General features: G+C 42.0%; 1 protein-coding gene across 3 annotated transcripts in view; it reads left to right on the plus strand.

The window, feature by feature from the left end:
- The window catches only part of LOC126982876 (aurora kinase-like), a 44,879-nt gene that overhangs the window by 15,527 nt on the left and 11,587 nt on the right, over nt 1-17,765 (plus strand). For all 3 annotated transcript variants that reach the window (XM_050835149.1, XM_050835150.1, XM_050835151.1), the window contains exons 3-5: nt 2,347-2,544; nt 7,307-7,480; nt 14,037-14,156. In XM_050835149.1, coding sequence (XP_050691106.1) covers nt 2,347-2,544; nt 7,307-7,480; nt 14,037-14,156 — 492 coding nt within the window. The remainder of the gene's footprint in view (nt 1-2,346; nt 2,545-7,306; nt 7,481-14,036; nt 14,157-17,765) is intronic.

Genomic DNA, 17,765 nt, shown 5'->3' on the forward strand with positions numbered 1-17,765 from the left:
CTCGCACGTCGCAGGGGTTGCCAGCGCTCGGCTAAATCCCATTTATTGACTGCTGCCACAGCCATACAAATAGGTTTAGGACATTTTGGTTTTCACTGTCCTATGCACTCCAATATTCCAAAGGCGCTGAGGTACTGTTTTTTCCAATTCTGAGACTCGATTTTTTGGTCAACCAGTCGCCTGACAATGGCTCTCTCCAACCCTGGGATCACTTTTCTCAGGTTAATCCACTCATACTCTTTTCTCCAGTGTGTGTGTGTGTGTGTGTGTGTGTGTGTGTGTGTGTGTGTGTGTGTGTTTGTCAGGACACCAGCACACATGTCACGGCCGCACCCAGTTTTCGGATTAGCGAGTGAGGGAAAGGGCGTGGCACATACCCTGTCAGGAGTTGTTCTCCATTCGTCCAATAATTGAGCAGCATTCGTTTAGCAATCGGGCAGTGTTCTTTACTGTCATTTGTTGCTGGGCACTAGTCGTGCTGGAATCATCTGAAAAAAACGTTAAATTCAAATCTCAAAATTGATCGTCGTCGATTGTCCAGATACCGGGCAGGTGTCGTGCAGGCATCGTTATGGTTGTGCAGCTTCCGTCCAGCATTTGGGCAATACTTGTGCAAGCGTCGTGCCAAAATAATCCAAGCCCCTGGGACGGGCCAAAGTGCACCAATTTCCGAAGATAACAGAACAAACCAGTATCGTGATGCTTTCGTCCAGAGATCGCCTTTGTGTGAATGGGGTTTTAGAAGGGTGGCTGTTCCAATCCCTCAAACTACTGTCCTATAGCTTTACTTTCCAATCTCTAAATATTTTGAATCAAACCTTAAGGGGAGGTGACGCGAGTTATGCAGGAGGTGACATTCAGTCTTTTCAGAGTATCATGAATTTTAACATGCATACATCTTTGGAACTTAAGTATAAGATCCTCAAGTTTCATTGATACGATTAGTATTTAGCGAGAATAGAAATATAGTACATGCAGAAAATGCCAAAAAATGACAAACATTCTTAACTAACTCCTGGTTATCCTGTCTTAGCTGTTTCGGTGAAACTTTCACTGTTGCCCTAAACATTTTGAAAGCATTCGACAAGGTCTGGCACAAGTCTTTGCTTTCTAAACCACCCTCCTATAGATTCTATCCCTCTCTCTGTACCTTTATCTTCAGTTTCCTCTCTGGCCGTTCTATCTCTGCTGTGGTAGACGGTCACTGTTCTCCCATTAAATCTATCAACAGTGGTGTCCTGCAGGGCTCTGCCCTGTCTCCCACTCTCTTTCTATTATTCATCAATGATCTTTTCCAAACAAACTGTCCTATCCACTCATACGCTGATGACTACTCTACATTATTCAACTTCTTTCAGCAGAAGACCCTCCCAACAGGAATTACAAGACTCCAGATGGGAGGTTGCAGAATGCTTAACCCATGGGCTTCAGCTATGGGAAAGCCGAGAAGTGGCCGAGAAACGGCAAAATTACACTGCATTTTGAGACTAAGAAAAGAGTATGGAACGTACATCAGAGTACTCCTCTCATAACCATAAAGCTGTTAAAAATATTTAATTTTACTCAAACTCCATTCTTTTTGGGTGATGTTTGTTTCAAAATAAACAGTCTTGTGACGCGTGGCATCTAGCTGAGAGTCGCTTGTTGTCTACCTTCGAGAATTTGACAAGTGATTACTGTGTGGATAGCTAAATCAGTCTGCCATGACCTTACAGCACCACCTATGACAAAAAAAAAACATCTCAAGATCACTCACCCACCACTGTGACCCAGGGCATGTATGGTGGGCTGCTCTATGCCCCTGCCTACAATATAAAATATATATATATATATATATATATATATATATATATATATATATATATATATATATATATATATATATATATATATATATATATATATATATATATATATATATATATATATATATATATATATATATATATATATATATATATATATATATATATATATATATATATATATATATGACATACTTTTTGCATATAGTAAACCCTCGCTCTTACAGACAAATTTGGGGAGGGATCCAAACTATTTACATGTGGATAGTCCTAGGCCACTCAGCGGTGACTGAAAATTGTCAGCTTGTAATGGAGGGCAGGCTTGAACTTGGGTCCTCTAGTACACCACAGCTGCATTTTGACCACTCAGCCACTGCTTCCCATAAAGCACTCATAGAGTATCAAGGCCACTCATGACTTAACTTATGTCCCCAATTTAACTTTATACCACCACCTGCCCTAATACTATCGCTACACTATTCCCTACCTCTTTGCCCCTAACCTTACATACCCACTTAACCATATACCCTTTCTGCTTCAGAGACCAGAAGAAATGGTCACTGGCCAACTTTGAAATTGGACGGCCGTTGGGTAAGGGAAAGTTTGGCAATGTGTACCTGGCACGTGAGAAGTCAAGCAAGTTCATTGTGGCCTTGAAGGTGCTCTTCAAGTCACAATTACAGAAAGCCAACGTGGAACACCAGCTGCGAAGAGAGATAGAAATACAAGCACATTTAAGGTGAGAGGTATAGCTGTGGTGTTTGTAATTTTTATTTAGATGTAGTACAATAAATCCTTATACATGAATGTTTGGTTCCAAATTATTGCATGCATTAGAAAAAACTGCGTATAACATTTCATGTATAGTATACACTGGATAATGACAGGAAATTAAAGGTTATCCACTTCTACTTAAATTACCTAATTTTCTTTTGCCGTGTAATGTACCTGTTTTATTCTGACACTTAATTTTGAATGAAAATGTTGTCAGAGTTATCCGAAGCACTTGTTAAGCCAGTGTTTCATAAATTCATTACGTACCTTACTCCAAATGAACAAAGCAGAAGTCCTGACATACATTGGATTCTTCCCCCTAATCAATGTCCACAACACCCACTAGGTGGCACCTACACTCCAGTATATAGGTAAGGTAACCAGAGTCCCACTATTAGGCGGTACAGTTCCACTTTTTTTTGTTTGTCCCGCTTTTTTAAGTGTCCCTAAAACGTCCTGCTTTATATACACCTCTCCTGCTCTTATTTTATTTGGTATTGAAACGTCCCACTTTTTTTCATGAACTACTTATATACATCTTTACTTCTCCCCCTCTGTATGTAGCGTGGCGTCATGCCCGCCTGCACGGTGTGGTAGGGGGGAAGGTACCTTACATATCTATCTTTACCTTGATACGGGTATGGAGTTCGTATAAGAAGTCATGTCCCCGGCCCTACTCACATTAGTATTAGATCGCTGGTGTGAGGTGCACTCTTAGTCAAGCGCACGTGTGTGTGTGTGTGTTTGTGAAAATGTCCCGCTTTTAGCTTCAGCAAATCTGGTCACCTTATGTATAGGTGCCCACCAATGGGTTGGTTTTGACAGGGATATCTTGTAGTATTGGCAGGTGTAGTCATTTTTTTTACAGAATTATAGTTCTCTTTTTATAAAATATGGAATGTTATGGTTTGTACAGTATGTACTATACCTGCCAACATTGCCACACACACATGCACACACTTGGACGTACAGGTAACTCTTGATTTACGCGAGTATTGCGTCCTTGAAGACGTTGCGTAAATCAAAAACAATGTAAATCAAACAAGAGGTAGGTTTCTGCCGAAAAATAAATACCGTATTTTGCGGTGTATAACGCGCACCCCAAACTTTAAGACAACAATTTTCAAAAAAAAAAAAGTTCTTAAAATGCTCAGAAATATGTACGGGTTAAAGAACATTGACAATGTACAGTTTCCTGAAATTTATATATTTTTGGTGTAATCGTTACTGCTTGAATTGACAAGTGTCCTTGAGTAAAGCAATGAAAATAGCGGCCGGGCTGGTGTTGTGAGAAATACATCCCCGTAAACATAATGATGATGCACAGCTTCTGATATCATAGTAAGCATATTATTCCCACCATCACTCGTAGGTTATGACAGACAACTAGGCAAGACACAATTCCTACTGTTCTAGTGACACGCGGCATGCAGCTGTTTGTTGTGTGGGTGTGGTTGTGTGGTTTGTAAACAATGCAAATGGTGGCTGGGCGTGAAATGACTCCTCGTACAAGACTCATGATGTACAGTTTCTGATGTCATATTTACCCCATTATTCTCACTAATATCAATAATTAATAATGAACACATGGATGTTTTTTTCCAATATGATTCTTTTATGTAGCTTGTACTGCTCCTTAGTCATACAATCGTAAGCCACCTGTGACATCAAGATCAAGATCATACAAATGGCGCCCGATGGGAGAACGGGATAACAGCAGGGCATAGGTGACTCTCCACCGATTGAATTTTTGTATAGTAGTTATTTGATCGCCCTGTATTCTATGGTAACATATTATAAGACAGCCATGGACTATGAAGGATCATTAACAATAATAAAGGTAAGCTTGCGGTGTTTTTGGATAAGACAAAACACAGACCCATAAAAACACTCCAAAGAAGAAAAAAAATCATTAAAAATTTGTACATTCGGCGTATAATGCGCAGGGCTAAACTTTCTGGCATTTTTTTATGTGAAAAAGTTGCGCGTTATACATTCAGTGGAGGGAGAAAGAGAGAGAGAGAATATCCATATCACTGAGATATCCAATCAGGCACTCAGTCTCAGCCTCACTCGTCTGAGAAATAAATGAGGGACAGCATGAGCGCCTGGCTAGTATTGGTACCGGTACCGTACTGTATAGCTGGTACCATTACCTGCCCACCCCTATCGTTGAATAGCGTGGCAGCGAGGGTACTGTATTGTTGTTCAAGTGGCACGCGGGAAGAACTGAGCTCAGCTGTGTGGCCACGGCGCCGTGTGAGTCCAGTTGCATGAGACATCTGGTGGCCACTCCACAAAATATCACGTATAAGTGGAAAAAACATGTAAATTAAACATTTATTTGTATTTTGGACCCTGCGTTATTTCAAAAACGCGTAAAACAAACTCGCGTAAATCATGAGTTACTTGTACCAACACGATATCAATATGCCACACCAAGAAAATTTTCCAGTATTTTGTTTTTAAGTAAGAGTAAATATATTTTTGAATAGAAGAGGGACACTGACATTCAGTTATACTCCAATTTAACACCACATGAATCTGGCACTGAAATTATCTTTACCTTGTAGTAAAGATGTCAAACCTGGAAATAGGTTGAAATAGTTATCCTGAAAAAATGAAAATCCATCAGGGAAAAATCAGGAAATTTTGTTTTCAAAACAAATTGGGAACCCTGAATAGCCGGTGGACCTATTTGTTTATTATTGTCTTATGCTGTTCAGCAGTTGGGCTGTGACCTTAACATTGTATATAAATACAATGTATACTGGAGTCAAGTACATATACAGACTGAAAACCTATGTTCATATCGAGGGGGTTTAAATTTTCTATCCCCATAGGATTGTTTAAAATAGGAGTTAGCAAAAAAAAAAAAAAAAAAAAAAAAAAAAAAATGCTAAAAAAGCAATTTACAACTTACAATACAATGAAAAACAAAGCTCATAATAAATTAAAACATACTTACCATTGGTTCCATTACTGTTTTAAAATGCATTATATATGTTTAGACAATCCCTAACTCATTAACATATAACTCATCACTTAACTTCAAATGTTCACCTGTGGGCTGTGGAAGGTTAACATTGCCAACGTTTAACACAAACACGAACAAACACCCCACCACCCCCCCACTCCCACCCCCTCACCCCCCTCATGCCATCTCACTTTTCACGGCTGCTGGGGATTGATTCGGATCATACAGTTCAAAAAGGTTCATAAAACTAAGTGAGCTGAAGTGAGAGTTGAAGTGAGGGACTGACATGGAATACTGCCTGCATAATGCGTGGAGTGTGCTGGACGACCGAGACATACCGCCAATGACACATAAGTGTAAGGTAAAACTCATGAAACTGTTTTATTTCGTATATAGCATATGGCTAATTTCGAAAATAAAATTGTCCTTTTTTTACTTTTTCGTGATATTTTCCAGACATCACATCGAGCCAGATATATCGATTTCCTGTAGACACTAATACCTAGGTTTACGAGTTTAATTTGTTTGGGAGTTTTGCTCGTACACCAAAATGCTTGTAAACCAAAACGAATTTCCCCATTTAAATTAATGTGAATCCCATTAATGCGTCCCATATCTCAAAGAAATATTTATATAAAAATCATTTTACTTGTTATTTTATAGAGAATTAAAGTAATTTTACTAGCAAATAGCAATGATAAATCATATAAAACACAAATCAGTGTGTTACGGTTGTTACGGAGACTCGCAACCGCTAACCACTCTTTAGGTGTAGGCTCTGCACCTGGGTTTAGCAGCCGCAGTTTCCCTATTCTTGAGGCACCGGAACTACGTTCGACCACCATCGTGAAGGTAACCCGACGTCTCGTCTGAGATGGAGGGTGAACGGGAGGCAGTCACGTCCAGGAGGGCATACAAGCCGCCGAGGCTCGCACCCCATCTTTGTTTACATTCGCTTTTGAGCATGCGTAGTTTGCGGGAGGACAGCCAGGAACACAACGCCGGGACGGCTGGTCTACAGTTTTCATAGACTGGAGAAAAAATGTTACTTGAACTGTGGTTCCACGGCACAGGGTGTTCTCTTATCTTGTCAATTTAATAGTAAATAAAGCAGCTCTGCCATTCCACTTTATGAGCCTCTTGGTGGGCCATCTTCCATTGCTCCTCACTCCTCAGCCACTGCCGTCATCTGTTAGTTTACGTACAGCTGCGCGGTACCCACGTAACCACGCTCGTATCCACAACCATTTCCATTTGTACGGACAACCGACAACTCGCTCCTGATTGGGCATTCAGGCAACCGCGGTTGCCCGTAGCCCCAATGGTTGGATGAAAACGGCCAGTGTGACACTGCCTTTTAAGGCAGCACGCATGACGCCGACGGTAGGTAGATGTGACCCGTACTTGTCAAAGCAGCGCGAAACTCAGGGTGATAATGCGTGGAAGTCTGGATGGTTAGTATTTAGTACTAAGCGTGAAACTTGGATAGCACGAAACTTGAGAGGGTACTGTATATCCAATATCATGCATTAAAAAAAAAAAACATGCATATGGAGTGACTATTGTATTTTCAATTTTGTTAATTTTATTATCTTTTGCTATGGTGGTAGGTTCAAGTTACTCCAGCTAACTTCCTCTTGAAAAATTAATACACTTATATGGAGAAACTTATTGACATCTCCGTTTAGAGCTCAGTTAAATATTCAGTTTATCTGTTCAGATATTCATCACTTCCTCTCTCACCCCACAGACACCCGAATATTCTGCGTCTGTATGGTTACTTCTATGACGACACAAGAGTTTATCTCATCTTAGAGTTTGCACCGCGAGGAGAGCTGTACAAGGTACTTCAAGCACAGGAAAATGGAAGATTCACAGAGAAAAAAGGTGCCATCTACATCAAGCAGCTCTCAGAGGCACTAAAGTAAGTACCCTGTGAGCTTTCTTCATATACATATGTATGCTGTCATGCTAAAGTGGGGAATTGCACAAGAACATTTTGTTGTGCTTTTGGTTGTGCTGCACCTCTCTCTAGAGTTGCAGGGCTGTTTTTTTGTGCAATTTTTACAAGTATTTTCAAGTTAAAGAACACTGTGCAACTTTTCTTTCAACTAACTGAAAATAGGGGAATGTAAAAGGGATTTAATATTGAACACTGATTACTCACCTGCACTTACATTTATTTTATGAGGTGTAGAGTACAGCTCTGGACTTTATTCATGAGTATATACAAGAAATAAAAAAAATAAGTTTAGTGCATGTATCAGATGGCCCATTTGTCATATGTGACAACTTTCACGCCTACCACAATGGGAACTGATCTGGTTGATTTAATAATGGTGGGACACTATAAGGATAAGCAACTGATAATACAAGGGAACCTATGCACTCAACTTCCAATGAAAGCACCTCAGGTAATGTTTTGTCAGAGCATATTCTATAGAGGACTTGCATGGTGGATTTAATTAAAGAAAAAAAAAATCGATAAAATTGAAAAAAAATCACAAATCTTCGTACATGCCTCAGCTAGCTTGTGGCAAAATATTACGAAGAAGTAAGCAAAAATGACCGTTATGGCTGAATTCACCCGCCCTCTTCTGCTCGTCACTCACATCACCTGCGCCATGACGGGCTGGGGCCGACTACCATCCAGGCCCCTCAAGAAAGCCTACCGGCATTAAAGGCTGGGACATAGGGAAAAAAAAGCTATATTCATACACAGGTGCATACATTGTCATGTTTCAGCATAGAAAATGGCCTAAAAGAATATTTGTATGGCATCTTGAGGCAAACTAGCATCTGCGATGGCCTACGAGGCTGCAGAGCTGACACATCAGTCACCCCGGAGGAGCCAGATAAGTTTCGCACGTCGGCTCATGACCAGGATTTGCAAGAAAAGGACACCATCAGACACACAAAGTTCTTCAAAACAAAGAAAAAACTGGAATTCAGTAAAGAATACCAACCGGGCAGGCATCTAGGTTTAAAGGGCGAATTCTTCAAGTCCCCGCAGACTAACTATTTTTGAAAACGGGATTAGTTTCAGTTTTTTGGAAATACTTTGCTGCTATTTGACCAATTTTAATAAACAATACATCATTGGAAAAAGGAGCTGAAGCACAAGTTTTTCATCATGAGTTTTCTTTTCAATTAACACATACCATGCGATCTGACCCACCGGTGGGTCAGGTGGATTTTTTGCAATTCCTATTTGATTTACCGTTTATGGAGTTACTATTGTAAGCTGTGCTGCCTTGGCGCTGAACTACTCTGAAGTTTTACAAACATTATCTGAAATTACGGAAAGCTCTGCGACAAAGCAGCTAACCAAGCAAGTTCACTTGTTGTCACTCAAACAACTGGAAACAGCATTGATGTGCAAAATGTGGAATGATATTTTAACTAAAACTAACATTGTCAGCAAGGCACTTCAAGAACCTGGTATTGAAATATGTACTGTGGTGAAACTTCTAAACTCTCTGGTAAACTATCTTGAAAACATTTGTGATTCATTCCAATTTTTTGAAGACCAGGCAAAAGAACTTGTTTCAAGTGACCACAAAGAGTCTACTGTGAGGGAGCGTGTTAGGAAGGCATTCTTTGATGAAGCCAGTGTTACCGATGCAGTACTGACCCCCAAAGAATGCTTTCAAACACAAAAAATTTCTCGTCATTGTTGACAGATTCTTGTAGGAAATAAAAGGGAGAAGCAAAGTCTGTCAGGAATTAGGAAATAGATTTGATTTCCTGACAGGTTTCAGCATGTCTGATAGCAATGCTTTTCGTGAAAAGACAGATGGTCTTGTGCAACACTACCAGAGTGATTTGGAAGCTGATTTCATTGATGAGATCATTTTGCTGCACAACATGTTGACCACAGAAAGACATCAGGAAAAATCAGTGAATGACATGCTGCAGTACATTATTTCAAGGAACTTAGCTGGAGTATCTCCCAATGTATGTGTCGCATTTCAGATTTATTTGAGCATTCTGGCTACTTCTTGTGAAGGAGAATGTTCATTTTCAACTCTGAAAAGAGTGAAGAATTACTCAAGGGCGACGATGGGCCGAGTAAAACTGACAAATCTTGCTCTTCTGTGCATTGAATCTCAAATGATGAAAAACTTAAATATAGATCACATCATCAAATGCTTTGCAACAATGAAGTGCAGAAAAGCTAACATTTAATTTTCATAGTATTTGTAAATACTTTGTTTATAATTCATGTAACATGTTGATGTATTACTCATCTCATAATATATGATACAGTTGTCAGTCGGTATATGAATTTCTTTCAATACATATTATATATTGGTTACAGTTTATTTTCCTAACTAAAGAATCTCCCAAACCAACAAAATACTGTACAGTAAACCCTCAGTTATCCGGGTGCACCATATCCAACCTCGCCCGTATCCGGGAGTTTTAAAAAATATTTGATTTTTTCCCAAAAAATAAAAAAAATTGTCGCGTGCTGCCAAAAGTTGCCTTCAAATTGCCTGCGCGATGCCTCTAAAAAGTTCTGCCTGGGCGGCATACAGCACCCGTAAGGCACGCCCCAGCTTGCACATAGCAATGATATTGATGTCCTGGTACGAAGGTTTGCAGGAAAGCTGTGTGCCTCGCAGTACAACTGGCACATAAACGTTCTTGCTGAGCGCTGCAGACCATATCAAAGTGACAAGAGTTAAGGCAGTGCAGGGTTAAATGGCAGGAGTGTCAAAGGACTGTTTAAATGAAACACACAGTGCGAACCCTAGCTTATAAGCCTTGATGACTGCCTAAATCCAGACTGGACTAGGTGAGTAGGGGCTGCGTCCCCGTGGAGAAGGCGGAATAAGAAATGTGGATAAGTTCCGCCCTTGGTCCGACATGTGAAAGAAGGATTTTACCATGCTTACGGTAAGGCAAGTAAAGGGGCCCGAAGGGGTTTGGGAGTCCTGTGGGCCAGCCCGATCTGGAGGTGCAGGCTGGCCGTAAATCGTGGTTACTTCTTGTGGCTGGCCTCCCTGTGGTCCCGCTGGATGCACTGTGCAAGGGGTACCCGCCCCTCCTGGCTCGCAAGGGCAACACAGTGTAACTAAACAGCCACATATCACCGCGCAAGCGGATGCGCCAAGTTGTCATTGACTCCTTGGTTATATTTCCCACTCACAATCAGAGTGGGGCGGCCTGGCGTACTTGCCCGACGTCTGTGGGTCTTCGGGCTCATTGACGGGCTTAAAAGGGTAGCGCCCAGGGATGCCTGCCTGGGTGTCCATATAGAAGCTTGCTTTGAGCGCTTGATGCCCGTTGCCGGCCTGGACCGCTTCGGGTATCGCTCTGGTATGGCTTTTGGTTGACCCGGGTGGTAAAGCCCGCGGTGCTCGTAGCCACGAGGTTGCTAACGCAGCTACACAGCGATAAAGCCACAGGCGTGCATCTAAGAACAGCACAGAGCGTCGGCCTTCCAGTTTTGTAAAACTGGACCTGTAAAAAGTTTCTTGTGGCAGTGCTGGGTCTGCTAGAAAGCCTACGTGGTAAACACGATGGTGCAGACTTGGGCAGTTAAGCTGCCACAAACACCTGGGCTTTTCTGGGTTGGGTCCGGGCCCCGCTGCTGTGATTGGCCAGGCAGAGGAACATTAGCTGCTGCCTGTGAACACGGGGCTAGGCACTCCAGCAATGGGTTAGCGTCTGAGGCTGTCGCGCCTAATTGCCGATCCCAAGTAACAGATCCCCCCAAGGTGCAGCAGGACTGCGAAAAGCCAGGGAGAGATTGCCGCGAGTGCTAACCGTGACGATGCTGCTCGAACCCTTTTCTCAGCGCCCGGAGCACGTCAATTGCGCGCATTTCACTCCGTGGTGCAGATTGACTGCTTCAAAGCCATGGGGCGTACCATATTATGAGTATGGACAGAAGCACCTATGCAGTACTCTGTTATTGCCTTTATGGCAGGCCATGATCGAAAGTTGGGTTTTCGGGTCCGTAGACTTAACCTACACCATATCCAGGTTTTTCCCATATCCGGGTGACTCCGTGGCTCTGTTAACCTGGATACGAGAGGGTTTACTGTATTGCTTTCCCCGAACTAAAAAAAATACCAAAATTATATGTTGTGCCTTGGCCTACGAAATGGATAATCCAGCCCTGATAATAATAATAATAATAATAATGTATCTTTTTAACCCCTTCAACACGAGGATGCGTATACTGCGTCCTTGCGTGCCCCGTACCATATCCGAGGACGCGCATACTGCGTCCTGGTTCGCTTTAGCCAATATATGAGTTATTTTATCTCTATATTTATGCTTACATCTCAACGTTATCTATTAATTTATGTTTCTTTATGTGCTCCATTTAATTCTGCATGTTTTCATATATAATACGTCATGATTGTGTTGAGTTTATGACTGAAAACTTGTTATTCAAAAATCGACATTTGAAATTTAGGGCGGTGATCTGGATATGCCGGGCGCTTTTTTTTGGCGTCGTTAGTGAAGGGGTTAATGAAGAGAATTTCTATTCTCTTTCTATTACTCTCTCGGTCCCACACGTCCTCTGTGTGTATTGAGATACACGAGAAATTAATCACAACAAGGAGAGGGTATTCCCCGACTGCCTGGGATTGAACCCGCGACCAGCATGATGTGAGAGCCACTCCTTACCGAATCGGCCAAAGAGGTACAGGTAAATCTCGATTTACACGAGTATTGTGTCCTTGAAGAGGTCGCGTAAATCAAAAACAATGTAAATCAAACGAGGTAGGTTTCTATCAAAAAATAAATATTCAGTTCATTCAGTGGAGAGAGAGAGAGAGAGAATATCCATATCACCAAGATATCCACTCAGGCACTCAGTCTCAGCCTCACTCGTGTGAGGAAGAAATGAGAGACACCATGAGTGACTGGCTAATATTGGTACCGGTACCGAGCAGTCTGGTACTGGTGACGTACCGTATAGCTGGTACTGGTACCTGCCCACCCCTATTGTTGAGTAGCATGGCAGGATGGGTACTGTATTGTTGTTCAAGTGGCGAGCGGGAAGAACTGAGCTCAGCTGTGTGGCCGCGGCGCCGTGTGAGTCCAGTTGCGTGAGACATCTGGTGGCCACTCCATAAAATATCGTGTATGTGAAGAAAAAAAAAAGTGTAAACTAAACATTTATTTGGATTTTGGACCCCACGTTATTTAAAAAAAGCGTAAACCAAACTCGCGTAAATCGAGAGTTACCTGTACCCCATTCGCTGAATGGGTTATGGGAGGCTCGCTCATAAGGTCGTCGCCGCACTACATCTTTACACCCCTTTAATATCCCTCTTCTTTAGTCACACTCACAGAGCATGTATGGGGAGGCTACCTGACTCAATATGTGACTTTTGGAGTGAATAGTGTGCCCTCCCTTCCTGCCCTGGCCTTTCAGAGGTTACCTGCCATGCATTTTTATATATTAGGAGCTCTTTAAAATCCCTCACGTCTTATACTCTTCCATCAAACCACTTCAGATGGTTGCACTGTCCTCTGAAATGGTTGGACATATATTTTTGTATTTGCTATTGTGGGTGTTATTCACATCAAGAGGAAGTCATGTCACTGACATTTATTTTATTTTAGTGCTGGTAGGCTCTCTTGCAGAACCTGGTTTGCAACCCCAGCCTGTTAGAGATTTGGGTGAATTTTATTTTTTGAAGGATTTACTTGAACCTGGATCCTTTGGGTCACCACATCCATGTACTGACCACTCAGCCACTCTCTCCCCTGTCTACCTCAACCCCTTCCGCACCAGGACGTACACATGTTCGTCTTTTTTGCTTCAGAAAACCATACCGGGACGTATGGGTGTACGTCTTTTTTATTAGCGCTGAAATGAAAGCGGTTTGGAGGCACTGGGTGGTGTTTATGGACAGGCTTTGTGTGCTGGGGATGGCTGAAGCTCCACCCACAATCTCGGGACCCAATCAGAGTCCCAGATGCCAATGATGCGGGTCAACGTCACAGCATTGAAGCCCACTCAGAGCGCTACACCTCTCAGTTTGCCTTAGGCATCCATACAAGCAGGATTACAGTGTTTTTGTGCTCCCTACCCCTAGCCTTATTTGATTCAGTTGCGTGACAGACTTTTTTGCATGTTACGGCGTCATGTCGAGTGATGAACTTTTTGAGTCAGGGTCAGAGTACCTGCCAGGTAGCTCTGATGAGGAACAGAGTGACGAAAGTTATGTGAGTGGTGATAGTGACTCTCAAGATGACAGTGATGATGAGTTATTGGATGACACTGAACCTATTGTTGACCAAGGGTGGCAGTTCATGTCCGACCCATTCGCTGTTGCGTAAAACGCCGGGGTGGAGGGTGAATGCGGCCGGGTGGAGAGTGGTATGGGGGAGTGGAACGCTGGAAAGCGGAGCGGTGCCAAAGGGGTTAAGCACTTTATTGATTACTTGTCGTCCCATAATTATCCTCTTTCTGCCTGTATTTACTAATTGTCTATTTAAACTTTCAGGTACTGCCACAGCAAGAAGGTTATCCACAGAGATATAAAGCCTGAAAATCTATTACTAAATCTTCGGGGGGACCTCAAGATTGCAGATTTTGGCTGGTCTGTACATGCACCATCCTCCAGGTGTGTATGTATGGGTATATATTTACCTAGTAATATTTACTTAGTTGTAGTATACAGGGTCTGAGCTACGTTCATGTGGTCCTGTCTTCAAATCTATAATTGTCCTGTTTTTCCTCAAACTGTTTGACACACAACAATTTCCCTTAATCCATTCCATACATCTACTGCTCTACAGTGGAGCCCCATGTCTAGCGATAAAAAGAGACCAAAGAAACATTGCTAGTTCTGAAACTGCTAGTTTGGGGGCAAACTTCAAATCGTAGAAATAAAATCACACAAAGTTTTCAGAAGGTTACTTTTTTCTTTACTTTATATATATATATATATATATATATATATATATATATATATATATATATATATATATATATATATATATATATATATATATATATATATATATATATATATATATATATATATATATATATATATATATATATATATATATATATATATATATATATATATATATATATATATATATATATATATATATATATATATATATATATATATATATATATATATATATATATATATATATATATATATATATATAACTACTAACAAAATTCTTTGAGTAAAGAAGTTAGGAGTTGGAAGTGTGTCAGCTTACTCAGAACCTGCCCCAATGTCACTACCATTACCACCCTCGTTCACACCCAGATCGGGGCTGTTATTTTGGCAGATTTTTTGGGGAGGCTAGAGGGCTCACGATTTTTTTTTTTTTTTTTTTTTTTTTTTTTTTGGGTGGTGGTGGGGGGGGGCTGGGGCATGCACAAGTGATGGGAAAAAAAAAAAAAAAACACTGAGGCCGATTAGAAAACATTGGGGGAACTATGGCCCCCCTAATCCCCCCAGAAATTAGGGCCCTGCAGATGTGCATCACCCTCTCTCAGCAATTCACTCCTCTTGTATTGCAGCACTTCCTGATATTAAACCCAGTAAAGTCCTCAGGTTGGCAGGGTTGACCTCAGCAACTGGGACAGTATCACACACTTGCGTTCAGTTGAGCCATGGGTGAAAATGAGCCAAACTAAACAGTGGATCAACTGAGCCCAGCAAACATTGTGTCCCACACAACAGTTCCCACACAATAAACCCTCAGCAACTCTAATGTGTGACCCTTTACCGGAAACAGCAATTGTAGTTGAACGAAATATTCGTAGAAGGTAAGAAGGTGGAGAACAGGTGGCTTTGGCCACATTAACAATGATGTTTGCTTTGTTTACATTCACTGCCCCGCCCGACTTGGAAGACTTGGTTGGGCATTTGGCACCATCTTGGCAAGACTTATTAGCTATTTCACACACACACACAGCATAATAACATGGAACGGATTTGACGAGGAGACTGTGTGTGCAAAAACGATTCATGAATTTAAAGCCAAACTGGATAATAAGCGTTATGGAGACGGGACAGCACGAGCCTAGTACGGCTCTTTTCCTGTATTTCACAACTGGGTAAATACAACTAGGTAAATACACACACTCATACACTTATTTTTCCTCCTCCTTTTGCTGCTGAATTAATTAACCTTTTCCATCTAACCCTTCCGTTAGTTTTTTTTTTTCTTTTTTTTTTTTTTCTCCCCCACAGCAAGGGAGACAGCTCAAGGGCAATAAAACAAAGTGGTAGGAAAAAAGCCTGTCAAGTGCTGCTCCAATTAAAGAATTACAGAACAAGAGGCCAAAAGAGAGGTTAAGTTTGAGAGGTGTCTGACACTCCTCTATTGAAAGAGGTCAAGTCATAGGCAGGAGGAAACACAAAGGAAGACTGTTCCAGAGTTTACCAGCAGAAGGGATAAAAGAATGAAGATGCTGGTTAACTCTTGCATAAGGGATTTGGACAGTATAGGGGTGAGCAAGAGAGCAGCGGGGCTGTGGGAGGGGGGGAGGCATGCAGTTAGCAGGTTTAGAAGAGCAGTCAGCATGAAAATATCAGTAGACGATAGAAAGAGAGGCAACATTGCGGTGGAATTTAAGAGGTAGAAGACTGTCAGTAAGAGGAGAGGTGTTGATGAGACGAAGAGCCTTACTCTACCCTGTCCAAAAGTCATTAACAGCTTAGATTTGATCTTCCGAGGGGTTATGGGAACTGTCAGTTGACTTCTTTCATTCGTGCAGCAGTTTTCAAAAAGTATTTATCACCAAATTTCAGTAGTTACTCTAGTTATTCTTTTGGATATTTTTCATTTCAGGAGATAAAACAGTCGTTTGCAATGAGGAATGAACGTCTCAAAATACAACTCTGACGGTACTAGACAACACATTAAATGGTTAATGAAAGCACTCACATTTAGCCACAATAGCCATGCTTTCTATTAACCAATCAGCAGCACAGGGCTGTCAGGCTCCAGGTAGCTCCTCCTAAACTGGGGGGACTCTCACCACTCAAATGTATTCTGACTATCATGTGGTTCCTTAGGGCTTAGTGTTTGGCTCACTGCTCTTTATAATTTATATCAACGACATTGACATTGGACTCAATAATCTCAGCAAATTTACTGACGACACAAAGTTTGGTAATTCAGTCCTCTCCAGGGTTTTGATTTAAATCATGTGATATAAATATATAATTCTCTCTTTTTACAGCAAGGTAGACAGCTCAAGGGCAATTGAACAAAAAATGCAACAAAAAAGCCCACTTTGCACTGCTTCAATATGAGTAACCAGAATAAGCATGGCTTCTGTATCATGAGATCCTGCCTATCAAACCTGCTGACCTTTTATAACAACCTCTTCTCAGTTTATGACGTAACCAAATCACTGGACGTTGTACATCTTGATTTCCAGAAAGCGCTTGATAAAGTTCCACACCAGAAATTACTTTATAAATTAAAGCAACTAGGCATTGACAGTAAAGTACAACTCTCTCTCCTGTCCCTCTCTCTCTCTCTTGTCCCTCTCCCTCTCTCTTGTCCCTCTCCCTCTCTCTTGTCTCTCTTGTCCCTCTCCCTCTCTCTTATCCCTCTCCCTCTCTCTTGTCTCTCTCTCTTGTCCCTCTCCCTCTCTCTTGTCCCTCTCCCTCTCTCTTGTCCCTCTCCCTCTCTCTTATCCCTCTCCCTCTCTCTTATCCCTCTCCCTCTCTCTTGTCCCTCTCCCTCTCTCTTGTCCCTCTCCCTCTCTCTTGTCCCTCTCTCTCTCTTGTCCCTCTCCCTCTCTCTTGTCCCTCTCTCTCTCTCTTGTCCCTCTCCTCTCTCTCACTCTCTCTTGTCCCTCTCCCTCTCTTATCCCTCTCCCTCTCTCTTGTCCCTCTCCCTCTCTCTTGTTCCTCTCCCTCTTGTCCCTCTCCTTCCCTCTTGTCCCTCTCCTCTCTTGTCCCTCTCTCTCTCTCTCTCTCCCTCTCCCTCTCTTTCCCTCTCCCTCTCTTTCCCTCTCCCTCTCTCTTCTCCCTCTCTCTTGTCCCTCTCCCTCTCTCTTGTCCCTCTCTCTCTCTCTTGTCCCCCTCTCTCTCTCTTGTCCCTCTCCCTCTCTCTTGTCCCTCTCCCTCTCTCTCTTGTCCCTCTCTCTCTCTTGTCCCTCTCCTCTCTCTCTTGTCCCTCTCCCCTCTCTTGTCTCTCTCTCTTGTCCCTCTCTCTCTTGTCCCTCTCCTCTCTCTTATCCC

Source organism: Eriocheir sinensis, chromosome 52 (genome assembly GCF_024679095.1).
Source record: "Eriocheir sinensis breed Jianghai 21 chromosome 52, ASM2467909v1, whole genome shotgun sequence".
NCBI lineage: Eukaryota > Metazoa > Arthropoda > Malacostraca > Decapoda > Varunidae > Eriocheir > Eriocheir sinensis.